The sequence below is a fragment of the Panthera tigris genome, chromosome B1 (genome assembly GCF_018350195.1).
Source record: "Panthera tigris isolate Pti1 chromosome B1, P.tigris_Pti1_mat1.1, whole genome shotgun sequence".
Taxonomy (NCBI): Eukaryota; Metazoa; Chordata; class Mammalia; order Carnivora; family Felidae; genus Panthera; species Panthera tigris.
In genome coordinates this window covers 202,092,901-202,118,394 of record NC_056663.1, presented here as the reverse complement: position 1 = coordinate 202,118,394, position 25,494 = coordinate 202,092,901, and the positions used below count along the sequence as shown (strand labels likewise).

The 25,494-nt window shown below is 44.1% G+C and overlaps 1 protein-coding gene across 1 annotated transcript in view; it reads left to right on the top strand.

The window, feature by feature from the left end:
• Nucleotides 1–25,494, top strand: part of GRK4 (G protein-coupled receptor kinase 4) — a 96,352-nt gene that overhangs the window by 47,009 nt on the left and 23,849 nt on the right. The window contains exons 5-9 of the mRNA XM_042985077.1: nt 508–611; nt 4,728–4,820; nt 6,039–6,102; nt 9,904–10,044; nt 17,178–17,368. Coding sequence (XP_042841011.1) covers nt 508–611; nt 4,728–4,820; nt 6,039–6,102; nt 9,904–10,044; nt 17,178–17,368 — 593 coding nt within the window. The remainder of the gene's footprint in view (nt 1–507; nt 612–4,727; nt 4,821–6,038; nt 6,103–9,903; nt 10,045–17,177; nt 17,369–25,494) is intronic.

The window sequence follows — 25,494 nt, the reverse complement described above, 5'->3', positions numbered from 1 at the left end:
TCTAGGAATGCAAAGTTGATTCAACATCTGATAATCAATTAATACAATAGAGCATATTAATAAAGGACAAAACCTGTCCCGTGATCGTCTTAGTAGAGGCAGAAAAACCATTTGACAAAATCCAAAGACTCCTTCCTAATGCACGTATTCAACAAATTAGGAACGGAACAGAACTTGCTCAACCTGATGAAGGTCATATACAAAGCACAGCTTTAAATGTGAAAGGTTGGATGTTGTGAATAATGCTGTGAAAATGGTGTACAGATGCCTCTTGACAACCTTGCTTTTCTTTCTGGTTTTATTTGCAGAGGGAAAGATCTAGAAAGGTGGACGACACAGTGAGCTCTGGAAAACGGGACTGGGGTGCAGGGTGAAGGTGGCATTTTGGCTTATTTCATACACTTGATGTTATAATTTTTTTTTTTTACAGCAAGCTTTAGGTTCTGTTTACAATTGGTAAATTATGAAAGCACTAATTGTTATGCATTTGATTTGTTCTGTACTAAGAAATCGGCAGCCCCTTTACCAGAAATACCTTCACGTGTTTTGAAAGAATGTAGGTTGAGACTGAAGGAGAACCCCTCCAAGGACGTCTTTGAGGAGTGCACCAGGTGAGCACCGGTCGGCCCTACACAGACTGAGACGGGGGCTCCCAGGGGGCCTCCCTGCAGGAGACAAGTTCTTATTGGAGTGCTTTCCAAAAGAAAATGGTCACTGTCACTAGGTAGAGCTAAACGAAGGGTGATAATCACACAGATGTAAATGACACACTGAAATGGGTCACATTGTGGAGAGCCAGTGTGTGCACAGGTTTTGTGGGCCCCTGGCCCCTCAGCTCAGCCTTCTAAAGTGCTTGTGTCTGGGATGAAAAGACTGGCATAAAATGTTGTTTTTTAAAGACCTCGGCACTCGCTGAAAATTTCTTTTCTCTGGATGTTTGCAATGTGGACAGGAAAATTCTAAGTCAGAGCACTTTGAGTAAATCTGGCATCCTTCTGTACATAGGAAGAAAGAATGGTTTCTGGAGTGATCTGGCCTGAGACACGTGTGGTCCTTTGTACAGTTAGGCAGCATTCGGGTATCACTTACCCATTCATTCAACAGGTACTTGTTGAGTGCCGACTCTATGTCAGGGACTGTGTCCTTTTCCCAAGGCTGCCATAACAAAGTCCCACAAACTTAGGAGGCTTCGAACAACAGAACCTTATGCTCACAGTTCTGGAAGCTGCAAGTCTGAAGTCGTACTCTCTGCAGGGTCGTACTCTCTGCAGACTTGAGGAGAGGGCTCTTCCTCACCTCCTCTTGTTTCTGGCGGTGGCCAGGAGTCCTGAAGTTTTGGGCCTGCACCCGCCGCATTTCAATCTCTGCTGTCACGTGGCCTTCTTCCCTTGGGTTTTTGTCCCTGTGTTTTCTCCTTTTCTAATAAGGACACCAGTCATATTGGACTAGGGCCCATCCTACTCCAGGGTGACCTCATCTTAACTAATTATATCTGCAACGACCCTATTTCCAGGTAAGATCAGTATACAGGTTCAAGGTTAGGACTTCAACATAGTTTTTGGGAGATGGATTCCAAGTCATGATAGTTTGCTTCTTTGGGTTGAGGTTACGGTAGAGGACAAAACAGAATAAGATGCTGCTGACTTGAGTTTACATTCTTACATGCCCTAAGGAAATATACACTGTAGAGTCTTCACTTATTACTTATTTTTTGGAAGACATTTATTTAAGCACATACTATGTGCCTGTCATTGATCTAGTTTCCAGGAATAAAATGATGAGCAACAGTGAACTCCTAGGGAGCTTATAACCGAGTGGAGTAACCGAGACGTCGGTATTAGTTGCCAATTGCTGCTGTAACAAATTGCCACAATCTTGGTGGCCCAAAGCAACACACATTTATTTTCTTGCAGTTCTAGAGGCCAGAAGTCTGAAAGCAGTGTCGCTGGGCAGAAATCAAGGTGTCAGCAGGGCCTTGATCCATTTGAGAATGTAGGGGAGAATCCATTTTCTTGTTTTTTTCCAGCTTCGAGGAATACATTTCTTGGCTCATGGCCCCTTACTCCACCTTCAAAACCAGCAGTACAGCATTCTCAAGTTTCTCTCTGCTTCCATCTTCACATAGCCTTTTCTTACTCTGTGTGTCCAAATCTCCCTCAGTCTCCCTTTTACAAGGACACGCGTGATGGCATTTAGGGCCCACCCAGATAATCCAGGATCGTTTTCCCATCTCAAGCCCCTTAACTCAGTCACATTTGCAGAGTCCCTGTTGCCACGTAAGGTGACAGTCCCAGGTTCCAGGGATTAGGACCCGGATGTGTTTCTGTCATTGTTGAGTCTCCCACAAGTGTAGGGCAGGTTGCCAGTGACCTGCCCTCTCCTAGTCTGTGACCAAGAGAAGAGTGTCCACAAAGACTGCACCTAAAGGCTGAGGGGGAGGCCGAGGGAGCTGGACCAGGTTGGGGACACTAGGAAATGTGGAGGCGATCTTCATAGCCTCCAGAACAGCGCTCAGGTCTAAGGTTGTCTACAGCAGCCGTTTCGAACTTCCCCACCTCCTGACGCCATTACACTATTAAACACTTTTGTATATGTGGCTTATGTTTTTAAAAATAAAAAGACACAAGCATTCTCCTAGCCATCAGAGCAATGATATCCTATGTCTTATGCTTCTGGAAAACGCTCTGTGGAAATGAGATTTTTTTTTTCACGTGTATTTATTTATTTTGAGAGAGAGAGAGAACCAGTGGGGAAGGGGCAGGGAGACAGGGGGACAGAGGATCCGAGGCTCGCTGTGTGCTGACGGCAATGAGCCCAATACGGGGCTCGAACTCACAAAGTGTGAGATCATGACCTGATCCAGGTTTGGACGCTTAACTGACTGAGCCACCCAGGTGCCCCTGAAAATGAAGTTTTTAAAAGGTGCATGATGTCTTAGCATTACAACAAGTATAGTACAAGTATAGTTTCCTTATTAACAACCGCCCGCCCACCCCCGACTGACGAGGTCTCAGAATCCACAGAGATCCTCAGAACACATTTTGAGAATCACTGTGCTGTAACACTAATGAGTCCAAGAGCTTGTGAATAACCTCCTTTTACAAAATGAAGTGAAATCAAGAGGCTTCCTCAGATTTTTTTTTCTTTTAGAGAGAACACACGCCAGCCGTGGAGAGAGGCAGAGGGAGAGAGAGGGAATCGCAAGCAGGCTCCACACTCAGCATGGAGCCCCGTGTGGGGCTTGATCCCATGACTGTAAGATCATGACCTGAGCTGAAGTCAAGAGTCAGACCTTCAACCGACTGAGCCACCCAGGCGCCACTGATTGCTCAACTCTAACGACCAGTTGACCAGATGCTGGAGCCCCTTCAGTTACTGGCCTGCTAGCAATTCCCCGTGACGACTATGATCTTTTCCCATTCGGAGTTCTGCCTTCGCTTGGGAGACCCTCCCTTCTCCCTTCCTCAGGGTCACTCCTGTTCAGCTCAGACGCCACCTTCACAAAGTCTCCCTACACCTCCTTTCCCAGGAGAGGTGTTCCGAGCACACCAGGCACGGCTGTAACAACTCTGGTGGCGCTCTTCTCCTCATGGCACGCTATCTTACCAGTCTCCCTGTTTGAGTGGCCAGATTCTTCAGGGTAAGCCTAATCTAAAATTGTCCCTCCAGTGTCTTGCACACTGCTGACAATCTAGTCGTTAGATGCTTACTAATGAGCTGTTTTAAATGACAGACTATGGGGGCTCCTGGGTGACTCAGTCAGTTAAGCGTTTGACTTCGGCTCAGGTCATGATCTCACAGTTAGTGAGTTCGAGCCCCACATCAGGCTCTGTGCTGACAGCTCGGAGCCTGGAGCCTGCTTCCGATTCTGTGTCTCCCTCTCTCTCTGCCCCTCCCTTGCTCACGCTGTCTCTCAAAAATAAATAAACATTGAAAACAATTTTAAATGACAGACTACATTCTGTCCCTTATTGACTCTCCAAACAAGAATTTTATTACTTTGGGGCATCTGGGGGTCCGACTCTTGGTTTTAGCTCAGGTAATGTTCCAAGGGTTGTGGGATTGAGTCCCCTATAGGGCTCCACACCGAGCGTGGAGCCTGCTTAGGATTCTCTTTCTCCCTCTCCCTCTGCCCCTCTCCCCACTTGTGCTCTCTCTATCTCCAATTAAAAAAAATTATTACTTCTGTAATAAAACTGTAAATAAAACTTTAGAAGCATGACTAATTGCACAAAAATTCAGGAAGTGTATAGCATAAAACAATTCATTGGATGCTTTAGTTTCAATGTTTAAAAAGGTGGTGTCACATATTAACATTTTCTGTCATATGACTATTATCATTTAGATATTCATTCTAATCTTATATACAAAATGTTTACATTCCCTGCTGAAGTACACGTTTGGGTGTATGCACATGTGTGCACTCCTGCACACACACACATGCACACACACACACACACACACACACACACCTTGAGTACATATACATAAAAAGAACCTTTGACTTTGGGAGGGTAAACCAATTTCATTTCTTCTGAATTCTTGCCTTCATATTTTTAGTGATAACATTAGAAACTGGCGTGGAATTCTATACTTGCAAAACTCAATATATTTAATTGTGTATAATGATTGACTTCCCATATCCAGTGTTCATGACTGCACTGAACACAGCTGTTTTCCTGCTGTAATGCAGCGGATGTATAGAATTATATAAAATCTTTTTCTAGATTTGTTCATAACTATTTAAGTGGAGAACCATTTGAAGAATATCAAGAAAGTTCATATTTTTCTCGATTTCTACAGTGGAAATGGCTGGAAAGGTATGTTCTAATTTAGAATTCAACAAAAACAAGTAGTAACTTCTCAGAATGTGTACTGATAGATGTATACTTTCCCATCTGTCAAAATACTATTAGAAATCTTGGGCTGTATATGGTATTTTTATACAGAAATTATTAATATGTGTTATATAATTTCTTCTGATTTAGTTGACTCTGTTCTGCCTTTTTAAAATGGCCAGTTACGCCTGGGTGGCTCAGTCGGTTAAGCATACGACTTTGGCCCAGGTCATGATCTCACGGTTGGTGGGTTCGAGCCCCACGTCGGGCTCTGTGCTGACAGCTCAGAGCCTGGAGCCTGCTTCAGATTCTGTCTCCCTCTCTCTCTGCCCCTCCCCAGCTCACACTTGCTCTCTCTCTCTCTCTCTCTCTCTGTCAAAAATAAACAAAAATAATAATAATAATAATAGAATAAAATAAAATAAAATGGCCAGTTAGCCCTGTGGGTATAGTAGTTAGAAAATAAAACATATCCTGGATTCACAGAAGTATAAACCAGTGCACACTGGTTCAGTCTTGTGGTCTGAGCCCTGCTCAGCTTTGTACAAGCCATGTGGACTCAGTCAAAAGACCCGACCTTCATGAGCATCGGGTCCTTGTTCTGTAAAATAGAGGCAATTCTATAATCTACCCCCACGGGGCTGCTGAGGCCACCTGAAAAACGTGTGTAAGATACTCAGCAGTGCTTGGTGTACAAAGTAAGTGTTCAAAAAGTGTTAGCTGCCACCAGTGTCACTGTTGTATTGATTGATTGTTTAAATTTCCAGTTCTACTTCATGTACACTTCTTTCGAGACGTTGAGTATGAACATCTCCTCTGAGGTTCTTTTCCCAAAGGATAGTGCACTGTAGATCTATCATTTTCTTCTGCAGCTTTCCGACCGGCCCGATTCATAAGTATTTCATAGTGTGGACTAGTTGCTGACCTGTCTTTAATTAGCGAGGATACTTGGACTGTTCCATATGTATCTTCAGTGTATCCGGTAAATCTTCAATGTTGACGTGCACATCTGCCTCTTAGTGCAGAGAGCTGTGTCAGCAGAGGGGACAGAGTCCCTGAGCACAGGCACCATGCCCCAGGCACTTGCTTTGAACAGCATGCTTTCATAAATCAAGCAGGACAAGAGCTAGGTAGGCTTTTCTGTTTTAAAATAACAATGTGATGTGAGACCTGAAGCTTTTTGTTTTTTTAATTAATTAGGCAACCAATAACAAAGGACACATTTAGACATTACAGAGTTCTAGGAAAAGGCGGATTTGGGGAGGTAAGTAATGTGTGACTAACCATAAGCAATACTTCTAGAAAAGTAAGATAGCAAGGGAACGAAAAGACGTGCTTCAACTTTACCAATACCTTTATTTCCTCACTGTGTGTTTTGGGAATAATTTTAGCCAACCATGTGAGTTGAGATTGAACTTCGAACAAAAGGTGCTTTGCTACATACTTTTAAAAAATTCGGAGATGTGGAAAGAAATGTGCTATCATTGTGATTTTTTCTTTACTTCATGTTTCTTATAGAAGCTGTTTTCCTGTGTTTGATTGTCCGATGTTCAAGCTCAGTTTGTCCCGACTAAAAAGATGATTCTGTTTCCATATTGTGGAATTTCTGTTACTCTATTTCCATAATTTAGGACTAGCCTAAAAGCTCACTTAGTACAGGGTATATTATTAAATAGGCTTATTTATCTCAACTCTGTTTGGATGTGTATATGTGCCCCCACACCTACATCAAAAGATACTACACAACATGTAAATTTGGGGAAATCCTGAGGAAACTGTCCACAAGTTCATGAGACATGGTCTAGATGTAATGGCTCTCCCAGATAGAGACTATTGTGGGAGGTGGACACAGAATCACCTGCAGTTCTGTTTCCGTAACTTAAAGAGGTGAATTTAATTGCCTCGCTATTGATCTGGAGTGGTCATATTCAGCTCGGGCATTTACAACTGCCCAGAGCCAGGAGCTGTGTGTTTAGTCAGAAGCAAGTCACGCTGGCCACTTGTGATTTAAATCCTGCACACTCCCAAATTCCAATCGAAAACCTAAACCAGACATACCAGAATTGCCTTAACGTGAATTAGGAAGCTGGCCTCGAGGCCTTGTGCTGCAAGTAAGACCTGTAGTTGGAGTGGTAAGAAACTGGTCCTCGTAGCCATTACGTCAGGAGAATCCATGGTACCGACCCTCTGATACGGTTCTGCAGACCTTTTAGAGTATTTTGAATGATCTCAACCAAAAATGCTTGCTGTCACCCTTTCGGGATAGATATTTCTGTAAGAAATCCACTCTGTCTTTCCGTACATCCTAGAGCAGGAAAATTTGCTCTCTTTAATTCATGCTATTCTGTCTTTCGTGATCTCCAAGTATAAAACTCAGATTTTGTCGGAGAACAGAGGGAAAGACATTTCAAGCACATGGATCTTGTGTTTACAACAGAATGTAGTTCTAACTGTAGCCATGTGTACATTTAAAAATGGACTCAGTGATAACATGTTTGCAGCTTTTAACTGTTGTGGAAGACTTGGTGTATTTATGATATTTATAGATTACTTTTTAACACATTTACTTGTGTTTCCAAACAAAAGATTGTGTGGATGAAAAAAATGTTGTGGTTTTTCACAGACTTGTTCTGAATGTGCTATTTGTTACATCAAGTCTGAGCGCAGCGGAGTGAATATCTGTTTCTATTCTGAATACCTGTCAGAGGGAGCACTGTGACCCTAATGCAGACAGCCTCAGTGCCTCTTTCATTTGAGATAGAGAGAGAGAGAGGAGGAGGAGGAGGAGGAGGAGGAGGAGAAGGAGGGGGAGGGGGAGGGGGAGGGGAGGGGGAGGGGGAGGGGGAGGGGGGGGCAAAGGAAGAAAGAGAAAGAATCCCAAGCTGATGTGGGGCCCCATCCCATGACCCTGGGATCACGACCTGAGATGAAATCAAGTCAGACGCTCAGCCGACTGAGGCACCCAGATGCCCTGCCTCGGTGCCATTTAAATCCAGATTCCAATGGTGTATTTACTTTTTCCAAATGCTAATGCTTTTTCCGGTGGGTTTGGAAGGACAAACATTTTGGTCTTATCTCGTCAACTACAGTACGTTCATTTATGCTTGAGGTCCTCCGAAATGGATCTGTAGGGCTCTGGGGCAGAACGGGGGAAAGAGAATTGGCAGCGTCTGTGCGAGCACGGTTGTAGAGACAGCAGAGAGCTGTGGAGAGAGCGTATCTGTGAGAGATGGGCAGACTGGAGGTGAGTTCCTGTTCCTTCGCTTCCAGCTGTGTGATCTTGGGCCCACCGTCCCCTTCTTACCCTTAAGAGGGAGATGATCCCTGCTTCCCTGGGTTGTTGTGAGCGGCAAATGAGCGTTCGTCTCCAGCCATAGTGCAGGGCCTGGCACGCTGACCTCTTCCTTCTCTCTCTTTGACTTGGCAGTTTCACTTAAAAGAATTATCGTAAGTTAACGATGGAGAGATATGCCGTGATTTGTGTGCCGTGTCTTAATGATTATATAAGGTTTGGAGTATTCATATAGTGGGAGAACATTTAATGATGAGAAGAGAGTCCCACTGTAAGATAAAAACAGTATAAAATATTACCTATTCTATAATATAAGGCCGGTTCCCCCTGCCAAAACTGAGGAGAACTCAGGACCCTATACAGCAAATGTGAATGATAGTCATCTTGGAATTCCAACGAGTTTTATCCTTATGGAGTTTTGTCCTTATTAATACTTTCTGTATTTTCCACGATGAACTTTACATTTTATTATCAAAATCATTTTATTGATGGATTAAAATGATGTGTCTTATATTTGCTTATAAGGTAATTGTGTTTGTGTATGTGTAGCATGTGCCTGTGTTACATGCCTGGGGGCACATACGTGTCTATGGTGTGCAGTAGGTGTGTGTGGTGTGTGTACATGTGTATATGTGTGTGTGTGGTGGTGGAGTAAGTGTGTACGGGGTGTGGGTGTGTCTGTGGTGTGGGCGTGTGTGTCTGGTGTGGACTGTGTGTGTGGAGTGTGTGTGTCTGTGGTGTGGATTGTGTGTATGTGTGGAGGGGTGTGTTGTGTGTGTGTGTCCGGTGTGGAATGGGTGTGGGTGTGGTGTAGAGGGTGTGTGTGTGTCTGCAGTGGGGGTGGGGTGGGGGTGTGTGTATGTGTCTTTGGAGTGTTGGTGTGGAGGGTGTGTGTGTGTGTGTGTGTGTGTGTGTGTGTGTGTGTATAGGGGGGTGGGAGTCTGAGGAAACAGAGTAACCCTGAGCTGATAGCCAGAGGCTGGGGGTCAGGCACATGGGAGCTTATTATTCCCTCCTCTCCACTTTTGTAATTTTGGAAATTTTCTCATAATGTAAGGTTAAGTAGTATATAGATATTATTTTACAACTAAGTAGAATCAATGTATTAAAGATTATGAATTCTCTGAAATCTATTTTTTTATATTCTTGAACTTAAAAAAAAAAAAAGATAGGCACCTGGGTGGCTCAGTCGGTTAAGCGTCAGACTTCGGTTCAGGTCATAGAGCTCACAGTCGGTGAGTTCGAACCCTGCTGTGGGCTCTGTGCTGATGGCTCAGAGCCTGGAGCCTGCTTCGGATTCTGCCTCTCCCTCTCTCTCTGCCTGTCCCCTGCTCATGCTCTGTATCCCTCTCTCTCAAAAATAAACATTTAAAAAGAAAAGAAAAATGAATGTATTTAGTTTCAAAAGGTGTTGCTTTTGCAAGAAAACTGAAAGACCCAGGAGGACCCTTGAGTCAAGCGGCTGCCGCGATCACACATGAGGAGTCCCTTGTAGCTGCGCCCCCCCCCCACCGAACCCCCCCCCCCCCCCCCGAGTTCCAGGAGCACAGCCTCCCGCTCCGCTCACCGGGTTGTGTCTGAGGAAGCTGGGGGAGGAGGGAGGAGCCCGCTCTAAGCCCTCACGTGTCTGAGAGTGGAGTGGCCTTGGCCCATCACATGCTCTGGGCCGGAGGAATTGACATGGAGAGGACAGGGTTTGGTGGTGGTGTTGGTGGTTGGCAGCCTAGAGACGTCAGGTACGTACAAAGCTTGTGGTTTCTTCTTTTGGGCTAGGTCTGTGCCTGTCAAGTGCGAGCTACAGGAAAAATGTACGCCTGTAAGAAGCTAGCAAAGAAAAGAATAAAGAGGAGGAAAGGTGAAGCAATGGCTCTAAATGAGAAGAGGATGCTGGAAAAAGTGAATAGCAGATTTGTAGTAAGTATCTTGCCTTAGTCTTCCCTGTACGCGGTGTCCTGAGTCCCACCTTCCTGAGCGCACCTGCTGCTGGACTCGCCCACTCTCCACCCTGGGGTTCGCCCACTCTCCACCCTGGGGCGCGCCCACTCTCCACCCTGGGGTTCGCCCACTCTCCACCCTGGGGCGCGCCCACTCTCCACCCTGGGGTTCGCCCACTCTCCACCCTGCGGCGTGCCCACTTTCCAGTCCGGGCTCGCCTACTCCTCCATTCCCGGCTCGAAAACTCCGCAGCCGGGGCTCACCCGCGCTTCCAGGCTCAGCATGTGCTGGGAACCTGGGAACGTGCCAGGGACAGCCTCTTTCGTCTTAGTGGCAGCCCTCTTCTTTCCAATTCACTTTTTTTTTTTAATATATGAAATTTATTGTCAAATTGGTTTCCATACAACACCCAGTGCTCATCCCAAAAGGTGCCCTCCTCAGTACCCATCACCCACCCTCCCCTCCCTCCCACCCCCCATCAACCCTCAGTTTGTTCTCAGTTTTTAAGAGTCTCTTATGCTTTGGCTCTCTCCCACTCTAACCTCTTTTTTTTTTTTTTCCTTCCCCTCCTCCCTGGGTTTCTGTTAAGTTTCTCAGGATCCACATAAGAGTGAAACCATATGGTATCTGTCTTTCTCTGTATGGCTTATTTCACTTAGCACAGTACCCTCCAGTTCCATCCACGTTGCTGCAAATGGCAGGATTTCATGCTTTCTCACTGCCAAGTAGTATTCCATTGTATATATAAACCACATCTTCTTTATCCATTCATCGCTTGATGGACATTTAGGCTCTTTCCATAATTTGGCTATTGTTGAGAGTGCTGCTATAAACATTGGGGTACAAGTGCCCCTATGCATCAGTACTCCTGTATCCCTTGGATAAATTCCTAGCAGTGCTATTGCTGGGTCATAGGGTAGGTCTATTTTTAATTTTCTGAGGAACCTCCACACTGCTTTCCAGAGCGGCTGGACCAATTTGCATTCCCACCAACAGTGCAAGAGGGTTCCCGTTTCTCCACATCCTCTCCAGCATCTATAGTCTCCTGGTTTGTTCATTTTGGCCACTCTGACTGGCGTGAGGTGATCTCTGAGTGTGGTTTTGATTTGTATTTCCCTGATGAGGCGCGACGTTGAGCATCTTTTCATGTGCCTGTTGGCCATCCGCTTTCCAATTCACTCCTTACTGGGCACAAACATAAATGAGTGGGGATCCCACTCCCAACTTCCGACCTGCTATAAATCTGTAGCTGTCCACCACTGCCTGACCTGTGGTTCCTCTCCACACCCGGCAGTGTGCTCTTAACCAGTGAGGGCCCTCCTCTCCCTGCGGGGCAGACAGCCTCACCCTCTGGCCTTGCAGCCACTCTGACTCCTAGTCCTGAAAGGCACTGCCTCTGGTCCTTCTCTTCTCAGCGGCCTCTTTCTGACACTTGGCGAATGTATTACTGGCCCTCTATCAGCACATTCCAACTGTATGGGGCCTCAAATTCCACCTTCACTGTTTCAGGCAAGGATTGGACTTGTGGGGCTGGGGTGAACCTTGGGACCCTTCCAGGCCCTAGGCTGTGCATGAGGTGGTGTGGTTTTCACCGCCAAACCTGACTTCTTCACCCCATCACCTATCTCCCGTAGCAGCTACGGCAACAGGAGGGTCTGCCTGAAGCGGGGAGAGGAAGGTACTTTATGAAAGAATTTGTAGTGTTACACCTACCTCGTCCCGGTCATTCATGTCTCAGTACTGAGGTTCGCTGATTTGTGGTAGGGAACAAATGTTCCAGAACAGGGGCCTGCACAGCCATCATGTACGTCTCCGTGTATGATAGGTCACTTCTGCACCCGTGACACGAAAATCTTTCATAAAATCAGCTCATCTGGGGGTTTCTTTAAATATATTTGTATAACTACCTTGAAACATGGAAATCCATAATCTAGCTTTATGAAAGGAACATAAACGGTATCTATGGTTTATTCTATTAAAATGAAATATTTTAGTTTCTATATTCTTGGCCTCTCCCAAGGGACCTGGAAGTAACTTCCTTCATCCTTTTTTCCCCCAACTGAAGGATAATTGACATAATAATATCCTATCAGTTTCAAGTGCACATCATAGTGATTTGATATTTTTCTACATTGTGAAATGATTCTCATGATAAGCCTAGTTGCCATATCAAAGTTATTACAAGTTATTGAAAAGTTACAAATATTGACTGTATTCCCTACACTGTACATCACATCTCCTTGACTTATTTGCTCTATAACCGAAGTTAGTACCTCTTAATCCACTTCACCTATTTTCTGACCCCCAACCCCTCCCTACTCTTGTAACAAGCCTGTTTAGTGTTGGAGTCGGTTTCTGTTTTGTTGTTTCCGTTTTGTTTTGTTGTGAGTGTGTTTTGCTTTTTAGATTCCACATACGAGTGAAGCCATGTGGTGTCTTTCTCTGACTGACTTGTTTTGCTTAGCATTGTCCTTTCTAGGTCCATCCACGTTGCCACAAATGGCAAGATTCCATCCTTTCTTATGGCTGAGCAATATTCATTCTCCTGTATACACATCACATCATCTTTATCCATTTGTCATCTATCAGTGGCCGCTTAGGTTGCTTCCATATCTTGGCTATTATAACTAATGCCACAGTCAACAGAAGGGTGCAGATACCTCTTTGGATTGGTGTTTTCATTTTCTCCAGATAAATACCTAGAAGTGGAATTGCTGGATCACATGGTGTTTCTATTCTTAATTTTTTGAGGAATCTCCATACTGTTTTGCACAGTGGTTGCACCAACTTACGTTTCCATCAACAGTTGTACAAGGGTTCCTTTTTCTGCACATCTTCACCAACCCTTGTTTCTTGTCTTTTTGATTCTAGTCATACTGATAGGTGTGAAATGCTATCTCGTGGTGGTTTTGATGTGCATTCCCCTAATGGTTAGTGATGATGAGCATCTTTTTATGTGCCTGTTAGCCATCTGTATGTATATGTATGTATATACATTTGGAAAAATATCTGGGGTGCCTGGGTGGCTCAATCAGTTAAGCATCTGACTCTCAGTTTCAGCTCAGGTCATGATCTTATGGTTTCATAAGTTCGAGCCCTGTGTCAGGCTCTGTGTCAACAGTGCAGAGCCTGCTTGGGATTCTCTCTCTCTCTCCCTCCCTCTCTCTCTGCCCCTCCCCTGCTCACACTGTATCTGTCTCTCTCAACATAAATAAACAAAAAAACCACAAAAAATATCTGTTCAAGTTCTCTGCTCATTTTCTCATCAGGTTTTTTTTTTTAACATATTTGTATAATTTAGAAAATATATTTTGATATTATCTCCTTATCTGATATATGATTTGTAAATATCTTCCGTTCAGTAGGTTGGCTTTTTGTTTTGTTGATGGTTTCCTTCGCTGTGCAAAAGCTTTTTAGTTTACTATAATCCCATTGTTTATTTTAGCTTTTGTTACTCAGGAGACTGGTCTGAAAAAACATTCCTAAGACTGATGCCAAAGAGCTTACTTCCTGTGGTTTCTTCTAGGGGTTCTGTGGTTTTGGTTCTTACATTCAAGTCTTTAATCCATTTTTAAGCATTTTATTTTTTTAATGTTTATTTATATTTAGTTTTTAGAGAGACGGGGGGTCGGGGGAGATAGAGAGGGAGAGAAGGCCCATGCATGTGAGAAGGGGAAGGGCAGAGAGAGAGGGAGAGAGAGAATCCCAAGCAGGCTCTGTGCTGTCAGCACAGAGCCTGATGTGGGGCTCGATCCCATGAACTGTTGAGATCATGACCTGAGCCAAAATCAAGAGTCAGACTCTTAACCAACTGAGCCACCCAGGCACCCCTCAAGTCTTTAATCCATTTTGAGTTAATTTTCGTGTATGGTAAAATGTAGTGGCCAACTTTATTCTTCTGCATGTAGCTGTCCTGTTTTTCCAACACTATTTATTGAACAGGCTGTCTTTTCCTGGTTGTATATTCTTGCCTCCTTTGTCATAAATTAATTGATCTTATATGCATGTGTTTATCTCTGGGCTCTCTATTCTATTCCACTGATGTATGTGTCTGTTTTTATGCCAATACCATACTCTTTTGATTACTACAGCTTTGTAGTATAGTTTGAAATCAGGGAGCATGATGCCTCCAGCTTTGTTCTTCTTTCTCAAGATTGTTTTGGCTTTTCAGAGTCTTGTGTTGTTTCATACAAATTTTAAGATTGTTCTAGTTCTGTGAAAAGAGCTATTGGTATTTCTTTAATGTTTATTTTGAGAGAGAGAATGAGAGGGAGAGAGCAAGTGAGTGTGTGAGTGGGAGAGGGACAGAGAGAGAGAGAGAGAGAGAGAGAGAGAGAGAGAGAATCCCAAGCAGACCTCATGCTGTCAGTGCAGAGCCCAAAGTGGGGCTCAAACCCATGAACCATAAGATCATGACCTGAGTCAAGATCGAGAGTCAGATGCTTAATTGACTGAGCCACACAAGCACCCCAGAACTATTGGTATTTTGATAGGGATTGCATTGAATCTGTAGATTGTTTTGGGTACTGTGGGCATTTGAACAATATTAATTCTTCTAATCCATGAGGATGGAATATCTTTCCACTTATTTTTGTCTTCAGTTTGTTTCATCAATGCCTTATAGTTTTGAGAGTACAGGTCTTTCACCTCCTTGGTTAAATTTATTCCTAGGTATCTTATTCTTTTGATAAAATTGTAAATGGGATGGTTTTCTTAGTTTCTGTTTCTGATATCTTATTATTAGTGTATAAAACTGCAACCTGTTTCTGTATGTTAATTTTGTACTCTCCGATGTTACTGATACCATTGATTAGTTCTAATAGCTTTCTGGTGAAGTCTGTAAGGTTTTCAATGTGTACTATCATGTCGTCTGTAAATAGTGAGTTTTACTGCTTCCAATTTGAGTGCCTTTTATTTCTTTTTCTTGCCTAATTGCTATGGCTAGGACTTCCAGTACTATGTTGATAAAAGTGATAAGAGTGGGTGTCTCTGTCTTGTTCCTGATATTAGAAGAAAAGCTTTCAGCTTTTTATCATTGAGTATAGTATTAGCTGTGGGTTTGTCACATATGGCCTTTATTATGTTAAGGTATGTTCCTTCTATACCCACTTTATTGAGAGTTTTTTAAATCATAAATAGATATTGAATTTTGTCAAATGTTTTTTCTGCATCTATTGAGATAATCATATGATACTTATCCTTCATTTTGTTAATGTGGTGTATCACCTTGATGTATTCATGGGTATTGAACCATCCTTGCATCCCTGGAATAAATCCCACTCGATTGTGGTGTATGATCCTTTTCATGTGTTGTTGAGTTTGGTTTAGTAATATTTTGTTGAGGATTTTTACATCTATGTTCATCAGGGTTATTGGCCTGTAATTCTCTCTCTCTCTTTTTTTTTGTAGTGTTTTTATCTGGTTTCAGGGTGTTTTTATCTGGTATCAGAATCAGGGTGATTCTGGCCTTGTAAAATGAATTTGGAAATCTTCATTCCTCTTCAATTTTTGGAAAAATTTGAGAATAGGTACTAAGTCTTCTTTAAATGTTTGGTAGAATTCACCTGTGAAGCCATGTGATCCTGGACTTTTTGTTTTTTATAGGAGTTTTTAAATTACTGCTTCAATTTCAATGCTTGTGATTGGTCTGTTCATATTTTCTATTTTTGTGTGATTCAGTCCTGAAAACTTGGGTTTCTGGGAACGTATCCATTTCTTCTAGGCTGCCCAATACGTTGGTGTGTAATTATTCATATTAATCTTTTATGATTCTTTGTATTTCTGTGGTGTCAGTTGTAACTTCTCTTTCATTTCTGAGTTTAAAAAAGATAATGTATTTGTTTATTAATGACAAGTCTGGCTAGAAGTTTATTGATTTTGTTTTTTCAAAGAACCAAGTTTTAGTTTCATTGATCTTTTCTATTGTTTTTTTTAACTCTCCATTTCATTTATTTCCACTCTGATATTTATTATTTTCTTCGTTCCACCAACTTTGAGCTTTGTTCTTTTTCTAGTTCCTTTAGATATAAAGTAACATTTTTTACTCCCTGCTTACAGTTGATCAGTGGAACCTGACCTGTACCTGTCACTCATTTCCTCCTGCTTCCCACTGCCCACCCTGACTGGCCCACGATATGATTATGTATGATGAAAGCCGAACACTTTCTATATAACTTATTGTGTATCTAGCCAACCACAAATAGTTAGAAAATAAAAAAAATTTAATTGATACCATTTATAATAGCATCAATAAATATCAAAATCTAGGCAAAAATTTAATGAAAATATGCAAGACCTCTAAACTGAGAGCTAGAAATGCTATTACAAGAAATTGAAGAAGACCAAACAATGTTCATGGATCAGAACATTCATATGAATCAACATATAAAGATATTGCTTCTCCCAAATTGATATATAGATTAAATGAATTAAATGCAGTCCTAATCAAAATCCCAGCAGGGTGTGTGTGTGTGTGTGTGTGTGTGTGTGTGTGTGCGCGCGCGCGTGCACGCAAATTGACCTACATACCAACAGAGAAGTGGGCAAAACACTTGGACAGGTACTTCACACAAGAGGCTGCAAATGGATAAGTATATGAAAAACTATGAGAAGTGTCTCCTTTATTTGTATGCACAGAGAAATGCACATTAAAACCACAGTAAGAGACAACTATGCCTCCACCAGCATTGACTGACGGCACAAAATGTTGGAAGGATGTGCAGCAGCAAGACCCCTCTTGCACTACTGTGGAGAGTGTCTTAAACTTGTATGCTAAACGTGGGTGTTCTACAAGTATGGACTATCAGTGCTCAATGATTAGAGAGCATAGCTTTGATAAATCATAGTCCCAAGTGTCTTTGAAGTTTTGCCACCTACCCACTTAGCCACAGAAGGTTCTGTCCTTGCAGTACAGAACTGTTGTAAAGTCTTTGATAGGTACATGCCTGAGAAGCGCCAGATGCATGATAGGCATTTTCCTGAAGCATATAGTATTTGGGTTTTCTAATTATAAATCTAACATGGGTTATTTGAATAATGTTAGCAAATAGAGTAAATCACCAATGAATGCGCAGGTTTTTGTGCTTTGTTTTTTATGTTGCTGTTGTCCTTAGGTTAGTTTGTCTTATACTTATGAGACCAAAGACTCCTTGTACTTGGTGCTGACCATTATGAATGGAGGGGACTTAAAGTATCACATTTACAACCTGGGCAGCCCTGGCTTTGATGAGCAGAGAGCGATCTTCTATGCGGCCGAACTGTGCTGTGGCTTGGAGGACTTACAGAAAGAAAGAATTGTGTACAGGTAAGAACAGAGCGAACTCCTGGGCCTGAGAGCCCAAGACTCCCACCCGGCTACTGCTGACCCCTCACGAGCCTGGGCACAAGGGCTACGGGGCCCCTTGGTGGCCATTTGTAGGGTGTGGTCACTCACACCGCAGGAAATGGGGTCAGTCGGTGGGGGGCCTTGGTTTTCTTTTCAGTTCTCTTCCATCTCTAGTAGGTTGGTTTTATTTGTTACGTTGATGAAATGTAGGCAGTTTTGCTCATGTAAGAAGAGCCCATTTCCCAGATTCTTAGGCATCTTGAGAGCTCTATTTAAGGTTGTAGACTATGTTCCCACAAAATAGCGTACAATTAAATGCCTCAATATTTTAATATCTTGTGCCTTAGAATTCAGTAAAGAAAATTAAGTTTAATTTAATAGGTAGAATTAAATTAGTATGATCGAATATTTAGTTTTAGGGAAAGCAGTCCTTCCTTCCACCTTTAGGTGTGGAGCTCACGTGCTCTGACACCCTTCTCTACCCCTCCCTGCACAGCCCGTCCCTTCGCCTCTGTGTGGCGGTGCACCTCTATGTGGAGACCATTCCCTACAGGAGTTTCTCACCGTGCCCTTTTCCTGAAATTCCCAAGGGCTCTGTGTATCCCCTGCCTTCATCTTCCCCATACAGTTGGTCGTGAAATCACCCCTGAATGTTTCCCAGATCATTCTTTAGGGTCACCGGCTTAGTTTGGGTCTTCCGTAGGTTACCTGGCAGGCAGACACTTGAATGGTCTCCCTAATGCCAGTCTTGCCCCAGTGCCTCCTCCGTGAGACCAGTGACAGGCCTTCCTGTGATGGGGATCTGATCCTGTCATGCTGTCCCTAGCTTGGACCCCTGTGGGCCTGGCTCCCCTGACCCTGTGTGACGCCTGTGTGATGCCACTCCTCACTGACTGCTCCAACCCAGTGTCCTGCTGCTCCCCGAATGGGGACTCCCTGCCTTGGTGCTGGGCACATATTTGCAGCTCACACTCTTCTCAAGCGTCCTCAGGGCTTCATACCTTTGCACATGTGGTCTGCTTGTCGGACGCTTTTTTTCACTGTGGCCCTTCTTCCTTCACTCTGAGACACTGCTGCTCATTGTCCCAGAGTTAGGATGGCAGTGTCCCCTCCCCCTGCCCCTGAGAATTTGGCCCCGAAGAACTGTGCTGCGCTCTACAGATGGAACTCTGCCTGCGCTCTACAGATGGAACAACAAAGCCTGGATGACAGCATATCTGTTTACGACATGGTTTACCAAATATCTTAAGCCGACTGTTCAGACCTACAGTTCAGAAAAAAAGATTCCTCTCAAAGTAATACTGCTCATTGACGTTGTACCCAGTCACCCAAGAGCTCTGGTGATGTATAGCAAGGTTAATGTTGTTTTCATGCCTGCTGATACGACATCCATTCTGCAGCCCATGGAGCAAGGAGTAATTTTTAACTTTGACTTTTTCGTCTTACTACTTAAGAAACACATATCTTGGGGCGCCTGGGTGGCTCCGTCGGTTAAGCGTCCGACTTCAGCTCCGGTCACGATCTCGCGGTCAGTGAGTTCGAGCCCCGCATCGGGCTCTGGGCTGATGGCTCAGAGCCTGGAGCTTGCTTCCGATTCTGTGTCTCCCTCTCTCTCTGCCCCTCCCCCGTTCATGCTCTGTCTCTCTGTGTCCCAAAAATAAATAAACGTTAAAAAAAAAAAAAAAAAGAAACACATATCTTAAAAAATATAAGGCTGTAGACGCCGTAAATGGTGACTCTTCTGATGCAGCGTAAATTGAAAATCTTCTGGAAACGATTCACCATTCTGGATGTCCTTACGAAAACGTTTCTTGCCGTGGCTCATGGGAAGAGGTCAAAATATCAATATTAACAGGAGTTTGGGAGAAGCGGGTTCCAGCCCTCATGCAGGACTTTGAGGGGTTCAAGACTCCGTGGCGAAGTCACTGCAGATGGGGTGGAAACAGCAAGAGAACTACGATCAGGGGCTGAATGGCTGCGATCTCAGGATAAAACTTGAACGGATGAGGAGTGCGTCCTACGGAGGAGCAAAGAAAGTGGTTTCTTGAGATGGATTCTTCTCCTGGTGAAGATGCCGTGAAGACGGTTGGAACGACAACAAGGATTTAGAATATGGCATAAACTTAGTTCATAAAGAGCGGCAGGGTTTGAAGGGACTGACTCCAATTTTGAAAGACGTTGTACTGTGGGTAGAATGCTGTCAGACAGCATCTCGTGCCACAGAGAGATCATTTGGGAAAGGAAGAGGCGGCAAATTCATTCTCTTGTTTTGAGGAACTGCCACAGACACCCCAGCCTTCAGCAACCAGGACCCTGATCAGTCAGCAGCAGTCTGCGTCAAGGCAAGACCCTCCACCAGCAGAAAGGTTGCAGCTCGCTGAAAGCTCGGATGATGGTTAGCAATAAAGTATTTTTTAAATTGAGGGATTCATTGTTTTTTTTAGACATAACACTGTTGCACATTTAATAGATTATAGTACAGTGTAGACATAAGTGTTATGTGCCCTGGGAAACCAAAACATTCATTTGACTTGTTTTATTGTGATAGTCCCTTGATTGTGGTGGTCTGGGGCCAAACTGCCGTGCCTCTGAGGTGTACATTACTGGATTGGCTAGAAACGAACCTTCCTATGAACGCAACCTTCCACCTCAGGCTTCCCCTTGCCCTCCGACAGAGCAGGTGAAAGGCATGGGTTGGCCGGCACTGCCTGGGAACTGGAATACCTGTCTCCTCCTCTGCTGTGTCCACAACACCTGCCATCGGGAGGTGCCCACTAAGTGTTTGCTGAATGAATGACTGATGGCATTCGGCCTCTGCTGGTACCTTCCCCTCCTCTTTTAAGCTAAGGACCTGTAAAGCACTGCTTGCATTCTTCAAAAGAAAGGTTTTTGTGGCCTACTTCTTGTTGTCAGAGATTGCCTCTTGACAACCTTGATCAGACCAGGTGGCAGAAAGATGACCTTCCTTTTTGCAGAGGGACAGTACAAATAAAAATGCTTTACTATTTCAAGTCTAAGGTCAGAAGAGAGGAGGCACTCAGGTTGGGTTTTAGACCAGCCTTAGGGTATAGCATGTTAGCGGTCAGAATTGAGAGCCTGGGGGCCACCTCACCCTCCTCCGCAGGAGCTTCCCCCGAGGGTGCCAGGCCTTCCGCATGCCTCTCACCAAACTGGAAGTAGCAGGACGGATGCTGCAGCCTAATGGGCTCCCGGGATTCTCTCTACCAGAAGTGCTTTAAGTCGGGGAAGGCTTCCCAGAGGGGCTGGGACTCACCAGGCAGCTTGGGTAGATGGCTAAGATCTGGGCAGAGGGAGAAGGGGTCGTTCTTCCAGGGGAGATGAGCATTGTGTTTGCATTCTGGAGAAAGTGGGCAGAGGAGTCCATGGAAACCAGAGCAGTCCTAAAGAGAGGAGGAAGGGAGAAGCAAACATGCTGACTTTTGGGGTGCCTGGGGAGCTCAGGCGTTAAGCATCTGACTTTGGCTCAGGTCATGATCTCACGGTTCACGAGTTTGAGTCCCACATCAGGTGAGCTCGAGCCTCACTTTGGGTGAGTCCTGCTTCTCTCTCCCCTCTCTCTCTTCCTCTGCCCCTCCTGGGATTCTCTCTCTCTCTCTCTCTGCCCCTTGCTCACTTGCTCCCTCTCTGTCTCAAACAAAAAACATGTTGGCTTTCTGTTGCCTGCCAGGCCCTAGGCTGTGCCTGTTTGTATCTGTTATTTTTTTGGAAAAGGTTAAGAAGTTGCTAAAGTGCCAGAGCATCGTTGGGGTCTTTTATTGCAGATGTAATTTTCCTGGAGTATTTCATCTTTTTTGTCTGTAGTCCTCTGCTTTTTGTTCCCATAAAATGCCTGAAACAGCGTAACAACAAGCCACAAAAGAAGCGCCAGACTCAGTGTGGCCCAGGAGCACCCCTGGGGCTGGGCTGCCGCACAGCACTCGGGAGGCGGACAGCAGGTGTGAGTAGCACGGTTGTGTGGTTTTCCCGTGTAGTTGTGTCGTACCTTTAGATTCCTCTACGTATAACATGGCTTTGTCTAGACTGTTCAATGACAAAAAGCAGGTGAATGAAAGTGTAGATGTAATCTTGAGAGATATGTGATGCTTTTGAGTGTGCAGCCTTATCTTCAGTTAAGAAATCAACCGTTTAAAACAAAACAACGATAGGGGCACCTGGGTGGCTCAGTCGGTTGAGCTTTCGACTTCGGCTCAGGTCACGATCCTTGCGGTTTGTGAGTTCGGCCCCGCGTCAGGCTCTGTGCGGACAGCTCGGAGCCTGGAGCCCGCTTCGGATTCTCTGTCTCCCTCTCTCTCTGCCCCTCCCTCCGGACATGCTCTGTCTCTGTCTCTCAAAGATGAATAAAGGTTAAAAAAATTAAACAAAAAACCAGAACAACAATAAAGGTATTTGTGTGTGCGTGCGTTTTAAGTCCAGCTGAGAACTTTCACTCGCAAACTCTCGTGCGACTTTTTTGCCTGTTCATTATGCAGACATGTGAAGGGGACTGCGGGCCTTCGGGGTTTTGAACGTCCTTTAAAAGTTAACTTAAGAACATAGTTTCTACAAAATCAGATGAACTAAAGTGCTTTTAGCTAGGAACAGACTCCATGGGTCCTGAATACTAACGTGCAGGCATAACCAATTCCTTATTAAACAGCACTTGGGTTTCTGGGTAGTGTGCTTGACCCTTGAGCAGCCTGGAGGTTGGGGCATTGACTCCCTTGCAGTCAAAAATCCACAGAAGACTTTTGACTCTCCCCAGACTTAACCTACTCATAATTTACGCTTGACTGGAAGCCTTACTGATGACATAAACTGTCGATTAACATATATTTTGTATGTTATGTGTATTCTACCTTATTTGCTTACAGAAAAGCAAGCTAGAGAAAAGGAAATGTTAGTAAGAAAATCATGAGGAGAACCAGACTGTAAGAAAACCCATGTGTAAGGGGACCCATGTTATTCAAGGACCAGCTATGCTTTCTTTCCATGTAAAAGCTTTTCCCGAGACCAGCCTACTAGCAGCTGGATACAGAGAACAACCTTCTCTGTGTTCTTCAGCCTCTCTGGGGATGGCACATTCTGCTTGCTATTGTTTGGGTAGTGTAATTTCTTTTAAATTACAAGAATTATTTTACATAACAATGTATAGTCTGTATGCAGGTGAAGATGGCAAAAGGCTATGAACATTTTAATGAGTTACCTTTTTAAAATGTTTTCAATTTTGCCACTATGGAAAACAGTGCGGAGGTGCCTCAAAATATTAAAACTAAAACTACCATATAACATAGCGGTTTCACTTGTTTTTTTTTTAAGTTTTTTTTTTTTAAATGTTTATTTATTTTTGAGGCAGAGAGAGACAGAGCATGAATCGGGGAGGGGCAGAGAGAGAGGGAGACACAGAATCCGAAACAGACTCCAGGCTCTGAGCTGTCAGCCCAGAGCCCGATGCGGGGCTCGAGCTCACGGACCGCGAGATCATGACCTGAGCCGAAGTCGGACGCTCAACCGACTGAGCCACCCAGGCACCCCTCTTTTTTTTTTTAATTTTATTTTTAATTTTTTTTTAAATTTACATCCAAATTAGTTAGCATATAATGCAACAATGATTTCAGGAGTAGATTCCTTAGTTTCCCTTACCCATTAGCCCATCCCCCCTCCCGCATCCCCTCCAGCAACCCTTTGTTTCTTCTCTATATTTAAGAGTGTCTTCTGTTTTGTCCCTCTCCCTGTTTTTATATTAGTTTTGCTTCCCTTCCCTTATGTTCATCTGTTTTGTATCTTAAAGTCCTCATATGAGTGAAGTCATATATTTGTCTTTCTCTGACCGACCAATTTCGCTTAGCACAATACCCTCTGGTTCCATCCACGTCATTGCAAATGGCAAGATTTCATTGTAAACCACGTTTCCTTTACTAATCCTCACAAAACTAAAAGTAGTTACTAAATCAGGATGATTTCTACAGTTTTATTTTATAATAAACAAGTTTAACAAGTTAAACTTGCAGTACATGCCCTTTCACTTTGTTTCCAAGTATCACTGTTTTTAAAGAAAACCACTCCCTATGAAATGAATAACAAAAGATGGTCAAGATATATACTAATAACACTTATTTGTACAACACACAGCATTTTCAGAGCCCTTTGGCATACACTGTAATTTACCGTCTCAACAGTTTCAAGGGATCATGTCTATTTACAGATGAAGAGAGATTGTCTCTCGTCACCTTCTCTGTGAATGATGGATACTGATCCAGGCCTTGTGTTCTATCCTTTGTGCCTCACTCTTTCCCATAACAGGAGGGAAAACCTGAATCTTAACCTGTTTTGTTGTTTTGTTACATTTCTCAAGAAAGTTGACTCTGCCTTAATTAAGCAAGATGAAATTTCCACCTGTCTGGAATGCGGTAGTTAGAAATTGTTAAGGGAAACGGATGTTTAGTTGTGCATTGGATTTCTTTTTCTAGTGAATGAGTTGTGGATTGAAAAGCAGATGATATTATTCACCGTAAGGAGAAGGCAGTTGGTGTGCAGGAGAGTAATGGTGGGAAGGAAAGAGTTTGGACCTACACTTTTCCAGTAGTGAATTGGCCCATACAGGCCATTAGTACAGATTATTGCTGTCACGTTAGATTTTTCAGTAGCAGGAAGGATCATTCAGTCATTCCAGAAATGTATATTGAGTCCCAGATGCACACACACTTCTTAGTTGCATGCTAGAAGCACACTCCGGGGAACAGATTGGATTTTGAAGTCCTTGTGCTCAGGAAGCTTATAACCAAGAGGCTAGAAGGGTAGTGTGCAAATACACACATAAATAGAGATATAACTACCATTTACAAGAAGCGCTTCAAAGGATAATCTCTTGTTTCCGTTGGTTTTGAAACATGGAAGTTAATTTGAAGTGAGAATGGCAGATCTTAATGTTTAAAAGAACTATTAACCTGCATGTGACCCACATCCTTCCAGATTGGACATTTCTGCCTCATAGCAGTGTCTGTCTCTAACGACAATAGCAACTAAACAGATCCATTCTCTGGAGGCTGTCTTGGACAGGTGAGCTTTTCTGAAGTGGGGGGCATGGTGGCATGACAGGGGATGGGGACGGACCTTAGAATGTTGCCCTGAAGCTCATGAGCCCCATTACCTTGAAGAACATTTAAGGGAACTCTAGGGAACGAGCCAAAGTTATTTTTGCCTTTGTTTCCTTACTCTCCCCCTTCCCTGATGGAGAACATTGCTTCTGATGCCTTCTGATGGGGGTGGAGCTGTTTCCCAAGACCAACGTCTGTTTAGACTGTACTGAAGATCCAGCGTTGCCAGGGTTTAGGAAACCCTCACCTGTGGCCGGGCCAGCCCTTGCCATTCTCTTCCCCTGACTCTCACAGTGTGCCCAGCAGATCGCTCACCCACGGCCTCACTCCCCAGGAGAGGCCGGCTACGTGGCAGGACCTGGCAGGGAGTGAGGTGTCTTCCACCAGGAAGACAGAGGGTCATCGGGGGAAAGCAGGGCACTGGGATGTGGACAAGGGAGGAAGTCACCGGATGAGCCGTTCAAGCCTCAGCCTCCAGAAATCGACTTACGCCTCAGTAACAGGCTGAGAAATGTGATCCAGATGGCAAAAATGTCTTTAACAAGAAGAGGATGGACATAAAGCCAGAAAATGAGTTTCTGGCCCCAGAGCATGGAGGTGTAAGATCACTCTTAAATGGCTGGGAGCACAGCGAATTATATGCAAGTTATACCCAAGTCAGCAGGCTGTGTGTGTGTGGGGGGGGGGGGGGGGAGGGGGTTGTACAAATGTAAGAAGACGACCTCACTTGTTTTTAACCTCAGCCTTGGACCCTCCTGTACATGCTGACGTCAGCGTGTGTTCCTGGCTCCAAAAGCAGCTGAAAAGATCACTAGGAAACCCCTCCCTGGGCAGGTGAGGAAGCCAAGTCCTGGAGGCCGAGTGAGTGGCCAGTGATGAGGCAGTGCTCAGTGTCCAGTGTCCTCCACACCCCGTGCCCCAACTTGGAGATGCGTGAAGACAGCCATTAAGTTGACTAAAAGCCTGGAGAAATTGTTTTTGGAGCAAGGTGGGAGAAACAACACGTTGTGG